General features: G+C 40.6%; 1 protein-coding gene across 1 annotated transcript in view; it reads left to right on the plus strand.

Annotated features, from left to right (window-relative positions):
- LOC140957971 (uncharacterized) overlaps positions 1-10,169 on the plus strand; it is a 23,969-nt gene extending 13,800 nt beyond the window's left edge. The window contains exons 3-5 of the mRNA XM_073415383.1: positions 9,101-9,155; positions 9,253-9,594; positions 9,907-10,169. Of these exons, the coding sequence (XP_073271484.1) occupies positions 9,101-9,155; positions 9,253-9,594; positions 9,907-10,169 (660 nt within the window). The remainder of the gene's footprint in view (positions 1-9,100; positions 9,156-9,252; positions 9,595-9,906) is intronic.
- The last annotated feature ends 1,432 nt before the right edge of the window (positions 10,170-11,601 follow it).

Genomic DNA, 11,601 nt, shown 5'->3' on the forward strand with positions numbered 1-11,601 from the left:
ATGTCAAAACAGTGGGAGCGAAAATTTATAAAGTAAAAGTCCATACTTTATATCTTACTAAATATTTTAAAATAGTCATTAACATTTATCTGTTTTACTTTTCAGTACAAAACATTGACAATGTCTTCGATTCGCAACCCGCTATCCGCTATACTCGAAAAACATGTGTTAACCGGACCTAACTATCTCACTTGGCTAAGAAATCTGAAAATCGTCCTAAACTCAGAAAAGATTACGAATACACTGACTGAGTCGCCCCCTGCTGAGGCTCCGACTGACTGCACTCCCGAGGAATTGCAGACCTACAAGGAATGGTGTGACCATGACTTGAAGGCGAAGTGTTATATGCAGGCTTCTATGAACGATGAGCTGCAGAGGCATTTCGAGGATGCAAAGAATGCTGCTGACATTCATTTGCACCTCAAGGAGCTTTTGGGTGAGCAGACTCGGCCTCTGAGGCATGCCACAGTCAAGGAGCTCATAACTTTACGCATGCAAGATAGGGCTTGGGTCCATGAGCATGGCCTAAAGTTGATTGGGCTCGTGGACAAACTCGTAGGCATGGATTTGATGTTGCATTCGGAGTTGACCACGGATGTGTTGCTGCTGTCATTGCCTAGCTCATTTGATCTTTTTGTGGTGAACTTCAACATGAACAAGATGGAACCGACCCTTGAGGAGTTGGTGAACATGCTTGTGACTTTTGAGTCCACTATCAAGAAAGAGAAGCCGTTTCTTTATGTGGGTTCTTCATCTGGTACGAAGACCGATCCACATGGGAAGGGAAAGAAGCGTTCTTTCCAACGTCCCAAAAAGAACGTGCCCTTGAAGAGGCAGTCTCCGAGTCCCGCTGTGTCAGCCACACCAGTAAAGGCTGACAAGACTGTTGACATCTGTCATCACTGCAAGAAGCCTGGACATTGTAGGCGTAACTGCAGGGAATATCTTGCCCAGAAGGGTTCAGGAAAAGGTACGTTCTATATTGAAGTAAACATTTCGATTAACTCTACTTCTTGGGTATTAGATACCGGCTGTGGCTCACATCTCTGTAATGATTTGCAGGTGATGGGAAGAAGTAGGAGGCTCAGTGAAGGTGAGACCTTCTTGAGGATGGGCAATGGGGCAAGAGTTGCTGCCAAAGCTGTTGAAGATGTTTCTTTAATTTTGAACAATGATTTTAAGTTGATGTTAAGAGATGTTTTGTTTGTACCAGACTTGGTGAAAAACATTATTTCTATTTCTATGTTGGACAAAGATGGATTCTCTTGTTTATTTAGCAAAGGTGTTTGCAACATTTACGAGAATGAATGTTTAGTTGGTACCGGAGAACTTGAAAACGATCTCTATAACTTAAAATTGAAAGATATTCCACTAAACAATGTCCAAGCAATAACAACAACAAACAAGCGCAAGCAAGATACTCTTAATATGGCACAATTATGGCATGCTCGATTAGGACATATTTCCCTAAGAAGGATGAACAAGCTAGTGGGAGTTGGCATGTTTGATATGTCTGATATTAATGCTCTCACGACTTGTGAATCCTGTCTAAAAGGAAAGATGACCAAAATTCCCTTTAAGGGCCATGTGGAGCGAGCCAAAGGGTTATTGGATTTGATCCATACCGACGTGTGCGGTCCACTTAGCATCACCACTAAGCATGGACATGCCTACTTCATCACCTTTACCGATGACTTTTCGAGGTATGGGTATGTGTATTTGATGAAATACAAGTCTGAAGCCTTTGAAAGGTTCAAAGAATTCAGAAGTGAAGTAGAGAAGCAGTTGGGACGAAGCATCAAGACACTTCGATCGGATCGAGGTGGTGAGTACTTGAGTGCCGAGTTCCAAGAGTATCTTAGGGAGAATGGGATTCTCTCGCAGTGGACTCCGCCCGCTACACCACAATTGAATGGTGTTTCGGAGCGTCGTAACCGGACTTTGATGGACATGGTTCGGTCTATGATGGGGTTCACGGAGTTGCCGCCATCCTTTTGGGAATATGCGCTTGAGACAGCGGCACTGTTGTTGAACAATGTCCATACAAAGGCAGTTGATAAGACACCATATGAGATATGGATGGGTAAGCCACCCAAATATTCTTATCTTAGAATATGGGGATGCCCTGCTTATGTGAAGCAGGTAGTGGGAGATAAATTGGATAGTAGATCCATTTTATGATACTTTGTGGGATATCCAAGGAATTCAGTTGGATATTATTTCTATCATCCCCAAGAAACAAAGGTGTTTGTTTCTAGGAATGCAACCTTTTTGGAAAAGGAATTTCTATTGGATAGAAAAGGCGAAATGGTAGAACTCGAAGAGGTTCGAGAGACACCCACAGTTGTAGAACCCACACCCGAGGAGCCAAGAGAAGAGATACAAGTTCCTAGAAGATCCAAGAGAGTCTCGAGACCACCTACGAGGTATGGTCTGCTTCTTGAAGAGGGTCATGATGAGCCTAACCTTGGATGTGATCCAAGGACCTTCAAGGAAGCGTTATCTGATGCCGATTCATCCAAATGGCTTGAAGCTATGGAATCTGAGATGAATTCCATGCATTCGAACCAAGTGTGGAATCTTGTGGATCCACCTCAGGGAACTGTTCCCATAGGATGTAAATGGATTTACAAGAGGAAACTTGGGGCGGATGGGAAGGTATTGACCTTCAAGGCTCGATTGGTAGCAAAAGGTTATACTCAGAGGCAAGGTGTTGACTATGAGGAAACCTTTTCTCCAGTTGCAATGTTCAAGTCCATAAGGATATTGCTAGCCATAGCTGCATGGTATAACTATGAGATATGGCAGATGGATGTCAAGACAGCCTTTCTTAATGGGGATATTAAGGAAGAGATTTACATGTCTCAACCTGAAGGGTTTACATCTATCGGAAGTGAGCATATGGTATGCAAACTTCAAAGATCTATTTATGGTCTAAAGCAGGCATCTAGGAGTTGGAACCTCAGATTCGATAGTACAATCAAAGAGTTTGGTTTTACTAAGAATCCTGAGGAACCCTGTGTGTACAAGAAGGTCAGTGGGAGTGCTGTGACATTCCTTGTGCTTTATGTTGATGACATTCTACTCATTGGAAATGATGTAGGAATGTTGCAATCAACTAAGATATGGTTAGAAAGTAAGTTTTCGATGCAGGACTTGGGTGAAACATCTTTTGTATTGGGAATACAGATCTATAGCGATAGATCAAGAAGATTGCTTGGTCTCACCCAGTCCACATACATTGATACCATCGTGAAGCGGTTCTCGATGGATGAGTCCAAGAGAGGACATCTACCAATGTGTCATGGCGTGTCCCTATCCAAGGCTATGTCTCCCAAGACTGATGCAGAGATAGCGGTGATGACACGCTTTCCGTATGCTTCGGCAATTGGTAGTATCATGTATGGGATGATATCTATACGTCCTGACGTGGCATTTGCACTAAGTGTAGTGAGTAGATATCAATCCAACCCTGGTCTTCCACACTGGAAAGCTGTGAAAGACATCCTTAAGTATTTGAGAAGGACCAATAAGTTGTTCTTGGTATATGGGGGTGGAGAACTGAAATTTGAAGGCTATACCGACTATAGCTTCCAAAGCGGTGTCGATGACTCGAAGTCAACCTCTGGGTTCGTATTCATGCTCAATGGTGGTGCTGTCTCTTGGAAGAGTTCCAAGCAAGACAGCACTGCTGTAAGGCCCGAGATTTTGATTACCGTAATATGAGATTAATCTTAAATGATTTATTGATTAATCTCGGTAATTATAGACGGAAAGGATTAGATCGGGAAAGACAAGAAAATTGCGCGCATATGCGCGGAGGGAAGGCGCGCATATGCGCGAGGTGTCCAGTTAGCCAAAGAAAAGTCCAGAGGAGTTGGCGCATATGCGCCGGATGAAGGCGCGCATATGCGCGAGTGTGGGTGTGCACGAGACAGTAAGTCTCGCGCATATGCGCGACGATGGGGCACGCATATGCGCGAGCTGTCATGAACACAAGCGCCGAGACTCGAAGGTCTCGCGCATATGCGTCAGCGGTGGTCGCGCATATGCGCGAGACGTGCAGTTCGAAGATGAAGCCACGTTTTCTTGAGCATGCATTGATATATATAAGAATTGCAATTGTTCCTTCAGATTTTCAAGGAAATCGATCGAGGAAAGCTCTGTAGAAAATCTTTACGCCTTTTCTTTTAGAAATTTAAAGGTTACGGAAGATCCGTCCGTCTGAGTAGGTGCCCGTCGAGCCAAGTGTTGGCCGAGGGTTCATGTTTAAACTCTATGTATGAACAGTCTATGTTTTAATAATATTTGAAATTATTATTTTGGCACTTCTTTATCTGTATACTCATGCTAGTTGCATAGATAAAGCCCTTGAATATACAAATAGTAGAAAGAATATGAGATGCTCATATGATGAGTATCATGAAACTCATATTTGTAATAATGTATATTCTAAACGGTTCCTAGTCTATTCAGCCGCCACTAAGAAGGATATAGGCCGCTCGAGTTCGAGACTAGTATCTGCGATGTGAGTACCATGTTTCATTGGTAGGGGACATTGTGATATCCGAGCATGCAGATAGGTGCTCCTGGTAGAGTGCACTGAACAACCCTCCATTAAAGGACTTTCCAAGTGGTTCTCACTTATCGAGTGGAAAAGTCCTAGTTTATGGTTGTACACCATTAGTCCTTATGACCCGGGACAACATTGAGACTCTATGTGCTAGAATTACACTTTGACTTGTTTACCGACTCTCATGGGGTCATCAGGTGGCAAGGTTGGGTGTTCTGTCGAAACATATAGGAGTCGATGCATTGTAGTCGGGGATTCACCGCTTACCTACGGGTATGGATATCCTATGTGTTTTTCATGTATATGTAGTTTGAAATCTCTGATCAGAGTATGGTGGTAATTATGAAAGGGGTTTCATAGATTACACCATCGATGCAACTACGACATGACACATAGTATCGATTCATTGACAACTCTCGATAAACCAATGGTTGTCGAATCGGTCGGGATATATGAGATGAAGGGACCGTACTGTACGCTAACCATAATTGAATGGTTCTTGCAGGCACTATCATTTGATACCTAGGGAATCATGTAAGCGATGCTGCTAGGCGTTTAACATGATTGGTTGGGTACTATCAGACTTGAGTTCTGACGTTCTTATTATCAAGGAGTTGATAATTAGGAATGGAGCAATTGGGGTATGCTCGTATAAGGACATGTTTAGTCCGAATCACATGGAGATGTGAATCCACGGCTAGTTTTATCAATGAACCATTGAGGGCCACACAAGTACTATCTTTCTAGATCCCGTTGAGAAGTAAAATAGTTCAATGTGTTGAACGACTTATAAATGAGTTTATAAGCGTAAGAAAAAATAGAAGTATGACTTCTATGAGAGAAATATAACTTTTAATTTGTGGAAGTATTCCTAAATTAAAAGTTGGCCAAATAAATAATGTATTTGAAAATTGTGATTTTCATAAACATTATTATGGACTAAATTAAATTAATTCAAGTGTTGAATTAATTAAACACTAGTGGGCCTAGTAGAGTCCAAATAATTAAATTAATTCAAGTATTGTATTAATTAAATAACATTGGGCCTAGTAGAGCCCAATTGGAAATAATTATTAAACTAGTGGGCTTGAGTAAAATCAAGTAAGGATTAATTGGGCTCAAATCTGTTTGAGACAATTTAAATTAAAAGTCCATGGACCCTTTGTAAATGTTACAAGCCCTTTAGGTTTTGCATGCTTAGGAGATGAAAGGTTGGAGAATACTTTTGAATTAAAAATTGCATGGCATGCAACTTTTGGCTTTTTACTTTTCTCACAACCAAGACAAGGAATTAACTCACTCTCCTTCCCTCCTAGACCTAGCTTGGCCGAAAATTTCACACTCAATTTCTCTCAAATTTTTGTTCTTCAATTGTTGGAGAAACAAATCTCTTCTCAAAGAAAAATCATCATATTTTTCTAGTGCAAAATATGAGAGGATCTACCTAGTTGGTGGTGGCTTGATTTTGAAGGTAGGAAGAGGCTTGAAGATTGTCTACCATACAAGAGCTAAAGTGTTTACACTTTAGTTAGAGCCATCATCAACCTCAAGAGGTTGATAGGTAAAATTTCTTAACACCCTATGTATGACAAAGGTGTTTAGTATATGTTACACACTAGTTGTAATGCCCAAGAATTGTAGGTTGATAATATGAGATTATGAAGTTTGCATGAAAAGACACCGCCCCGCGCCCCAGTTTCTACCACACCCGCGGTGTAAGGGCAGAGAGTAGAGTTTTGAATACAAGAGAGACCGCACCCGCGGTCCAAGACATACCGCACCCGCGGTTGTAACTCATGAAACGTGAAGAATTACAGTAGGGTCACCGCACCCGCGGTACAAGACATACCGCACCCGCGGGCGCTGTTTCTGAATTTTGGATGGGGATGTCGTGAGCTGAGCGCACCCGCGGTCAGAAGTGAGCGTACCCGCGGTGCGACGTGTTGAATGAAAAATAAGACACTTGCCTTGCCCTGCATATATAATGTTTTATTGTCTTCATTTCCTTCCTTATTCAGCAGCTAGCACCGAGAGAAAGTTCAGAAATCCTCAAAGTTTCATCATAGCCTAGAGTTTGAATTGTGAAAGATCTAACCATCCGATTTTCGATCCGAGATTATATTTGAGCTCCTTGCATCATAGGCTTCTAAAGGATGTAAGTTTTGTTATGTTTTTATTTGATTTGGCAATATGATGTTGGAGAGAAACCAGATTTGATTCTATGATGTGTTCTTGATATGTTGAGATATGTAGAAACGAAACCGGATCAAAGAAATGGTACCGTATGAATTTGTATGAAATTCCATCATGTATTGAAGGGAAAGTATGCAGATTTTCAGAGTTTGACATGTTTATGGTATTGATTGTGATTGTAATTTAGTATCGATTGTTGTTGAGTTGATTGGTATCGCAAGATTACGCCGTTATGCCGTCGAATCGTATCGAGATTGATTAGTGATTTATATATGTGTTGAGTTGAGTTAGAAAGTGATAGAATGCATCTTGAATGTATCATTTCAGAGTGGATACTGACAGATTCGACATCGAGATTTCTACTACGACAAAGACTACGACAACGAAAGGTATAATTCATGTTGATTCGGGAAGATATAACTCGAATTAGATCTGATTTGAGTTTCCCAAAATCACATACTAGATTGTTACCTTTTTATATGTTGATGCTTTGTTTATAGATTTATATTCAAGCATTTAAGATAGGAGAGTCATTGGCAGACTTGCCAAGCTAGACGTTCGGTGATATCGACGCATAGGAGCAGATTTCCTCCGATTGTAGACACTCGATACAGACAGGACCGAAGTCTAGGAATAAGACGTACCGCCACCACGATTGGGAGAGTAGGTGGGAGACTTGTTACGTCTTATTCACACCGGGATCCCTAGACGTAGAAATGAGTCGAGTCAAAGAATAAGAGTCGAAGAGTTTTATATGTTTTCACTAATGTGTTATAAACATTGATTTATGTTTTATTATGTTGTGTTTAATCGCATGACATGCATGTATACATGTTTTATACTGGGATTTGTTCTCACCGGAGTATCCGGCTGTTGTTGTGTCTGTATGTGTGCATAACAACAGGAGGGACAGGATCAGGGTCACGCAGAGGATGAGAGATCGAGATAGCGTGGAGATTACGGGCGTAGAGATTACTAGTGGTTTCTTATTAGACATGTACTGAAATTATAAACACTAGTATGTTAATTGTAGACGAACACGTGAATGTTATTTAGAGTTGAATAAGATGACAGTATTTTATATAATGTTTTGTGCTTGTTTATATACATTTGAATAAATGTTAAAAGAAAAATTTTGTCCCACATTTTCTAGCAAAGATCCAATTAATCCCAAAGATAATCGAGTTAGAGCCCGAGTCCCCACACTAGTACAATGGTGTTCAATTTTTCCCAAGAATTTTGATTTTCATGTTTAGAAAACAATTTTGTGCTTCCGTTGCGATTTCGAACACCCAAAATCGATCTCTTTCAAGACCAAGTATGTCACCTTGGGGAGCTCCAGTATTGTTTGTAAAGAAGAAAGAAGGAACGATGAGAATGTGCATTGATTACAGACAGTTGAACAAAGCTACTGTGAAAAATAAGTATCCTCTGCCGCGTATCGATGACTTGTTTGATCAGTTGTAGGGTACATCAGTGTATTCAAAGATCGATCTTCGTTCTGGCTACCATCAGCTTAGAGTTCGAGAGGAAGATGTTCCGATGACAGCATTTCGAACCCGTTATGGACATTATGAATTTCTAGTTATGCCTTTTGGATTGACTAATGCTCCAGCGGTTTTTATGGATTTGATGAATCGCGTTTTTCGAGAATTTATAGACAGATTTGTTATTGTCTTCGTAGATGACATTCTGATTTATTCAAAGACAAAGAAAGAGCGTCGAGAACATTTAAGGTTAGTCCTCCAGACACTAAGAGCAGCGCAATTGTATGCAAAATTTTCTAAATGTGAATTCTGGCTAGACAGAGTTGTATTTCTGGGTCATGTTATATCAGCTCAAGGAGTATCAGTAGATCCCAGTAAAGTAGAAGCTGTTATCAATCCGACGAATATTTCCGATATTCGCAGTTTCTTGGGATTGGCAGGATATTATAGGCGTTTTATTGAAGGCTTTTCTATTATAGCAAGGCCTATGACCCAATTAACTCAAAAAGATCGACGTTTTTTGTGGACTGATGAATGTGAGTCAAGTTTTAAGACTTTGAAGGAAAAGTTGACAACAGCTCCAGTGCTAGCTTTGCCATCAGGCTCAGGTGGATATGTTGTTTATTCAGATGCATCTCTAAATGGACTTGGTTGTGTTTTAATGCAAAATGGGCGAGTGATTGCATATGCTTCTCGTCAGTTGAAACCGCATGAGACCCGATATCCAGTTCATGACTTTGAGTTGGCGGCCATTGTGTTTGCATTGAAGTTATGGCGTCATTATCTGTACGATGAGCAGTTTGTGATTTATTTGGATAACAAGAGCCTTAAATATCTTTTCTCATAGCCGGACTTGAATATGAGACAGCGTCGATGGATGGAGTTGCTTAAAGACTTTGATTGTGAGATTCAGAATCAACCGGGCCGAATGAATCTTGTTGCAGATGCCCTCAGCAGGAAAGTTCAGAATGCTATGCTGACATCTTTGACTCTCTAAAGTTCACGAGCACTTGGGAACTTCAGGATGGACTTATCAGATCAGTGGAGACTACTTTGTAGTATCATCTATTCAAGTTGAGCCACAGATTTTGTCCATAATCAAAGCAGCACAGAGGACTGATCCGCACATTCATAGATTAAAAGAATTGTCTCGAACAGGTCAGACAGAAAAGTTTAGTGTTGCCTCAGGTGGTAGTCTGTGCTTTAATGGTAGACTTGTGGTTCATAATTTGATAGATCTGAAAGAAGCTATACTACGGGAAGCACATTGTAGTCGACACACTATTCATCCAGGAATTCGAAAGATGTATCATACCTTAAGAGCTCATTATTTGTGGGAAGGTATGAAGAAAGATATTTCTCATTTTGTGGCTAAATGTTTAACGTGTCAACAAGTTAAAGCCAAAAGAATGAGACCTGGCGAAATGTTACATAGTCTTGAAGTTCCGCAGTGGAATTGGGAGCATATTGCTATGGATTTTGTGACACATCTACCTCGTTCTAATCGTGGTTGTGATGCGATTTGGATGATTGTTGACAGATTGTCTAAATCCGCTCATTTTATTCCGTATGATCGTTCATGTGCTTATATGAAAATGGCGAAACTGTACATTGATCATATAGTGAGATTGCATGGTGTGCCAGTAACCATAGTATCTGATCGTGATCCAAGGTTTGCTGCGAAGTTTTGGGGAAGTTTGCAATCAGCTTTGGGCTCAAAGTTGGCTATGAGCACAGCCTATCACCCACAGATAGATGGTCAGTCAGAAAGAACCATCCAAACTCTAGAGGATATGTTACGAGCAGTAGTGATGGATTTCAAAGGTGGTTGGCAAGAATCATTATCTTTGGTGGAATTCTCTTACAATAATAGTTTTCAGGCAACAATCGGTATGGCACCATTTGAAGCTTTGTAAGGAAGAAAATGCAGATCGCCGATATGTTGGGAAGAATCATTATCTTTGGCTTCGATTATTGGTTGTTTTGGGTGAATTACTTTGTAGAAGTGAATAATTAAGCTTTTCCCCTAATTTCCAGCTCGTTTTTCAGATCGTGAACAGTGTTTTCGACGAAATTTCAGACGAGCCATCTCCGCGAGATCACTGTTGTGCGTTTTAGTCTCGATTCTTGAGGTATTAAGCTTGAAATTTCAGATTATTAAGGGTTATATAGGCTGCCCGGATTTCGAATTTTAACCGAGCCGATTTATTTTGGTTTAGTCGTTTGGTATGCATTGTATTGAAGTATATAGTGAATTTATATTGTAGGTTATATCGTTAGACGAGTTCATTCCATAGTACTTAAGAAATTATCGTGGTATTATAAGTTTATAATTGTAAGGCCCTAGAATTTGGTTAATATAATCGGACATGATTGGTTGATAATTGATGTGCTATTAGATGTAATATATCGGACCGGAATAGACGAGAAAATATACAAAATGTGTGCGAGGACAGTACCCATCGCGCATATGCGCGACACTCATGGGCGCATATGCGCGAGGCAGGCGGAGGACCTCGCGCATGTGCGCGAGACAGGGCGCGCATATGCACGAGGAGGTGCGATTCAAAATTTTAAGTCCAGAGAACCTCGCGCATATGCGCGGAAGAAGGGCGCGCATATGCGCGAGCTGCCAAAAAGAGAAATTCCGAGACCTGTAGGTCTCACGCATATGCGCCGGTTGGTGTCGCGCATATGCGCGAGACGTGCAGACCAAAGAATGAGCCATGTGTCCTTGCCATGCATATATAATGTGTTATCTTCATTCCCAGCTTGATATGGACGAGAGAGAAACAAGAAAAGCTTCAGAATTCCTTCAAGTTGCATCCTAGCTTAGATTGATGGTTTCGCAAGATCCGGCCAACCGAATTTGAATCCGAGTCTATATTTGTGCTCCTCTTATTATTAGATTCAAAAGGATGTAAGTATTAATACATTCAGCATGTTTTGAAGTTGAGATGATTGGGAAAATCAAAGTTTGATTGTTATTATTTGTTCTTGTGATTATTGGGAACGTTTATTCGCAACCGGATCGAAGAACGGTTATGATATGCAATTTTTGTATAAATTTCAGCATGTCTTGAGTTGAGTTATGTAGATTTTGAGATGATGGAATATATTTGGGATGATTATGAGTTATTGATATTGATTATTGATAATTGAGTTGACCGGTATCGCGAGATTACGCCGTTACGCCGTCAAAATATACCGAGATTGAATATTGATCTATATGTGTGTTCCTTTGAGTTAGAGGTTTATATGGTACATTTATACATGTCGTTGCAGATCTGTGTTGACATATTTGATATCGAGATTTCAAGACTTCGACTTATTCAACCGAAACTACGA

This window comes from Primulina huaijiensis, chromosome 14, assembly GCF_012295235.1.
Source record: "Primulina huaijiensis isolate GDHJ02 chromosome 14, ASM1229523v2, whole genome shotgun sequence".
Classification (NCBI taxonomy): Eukaryota; Viridiplantae; Streptophyta; class Magnoliopsida; order Lamiales; family Gesneriaceae; genus Primulina; species Primulina huaijiensis.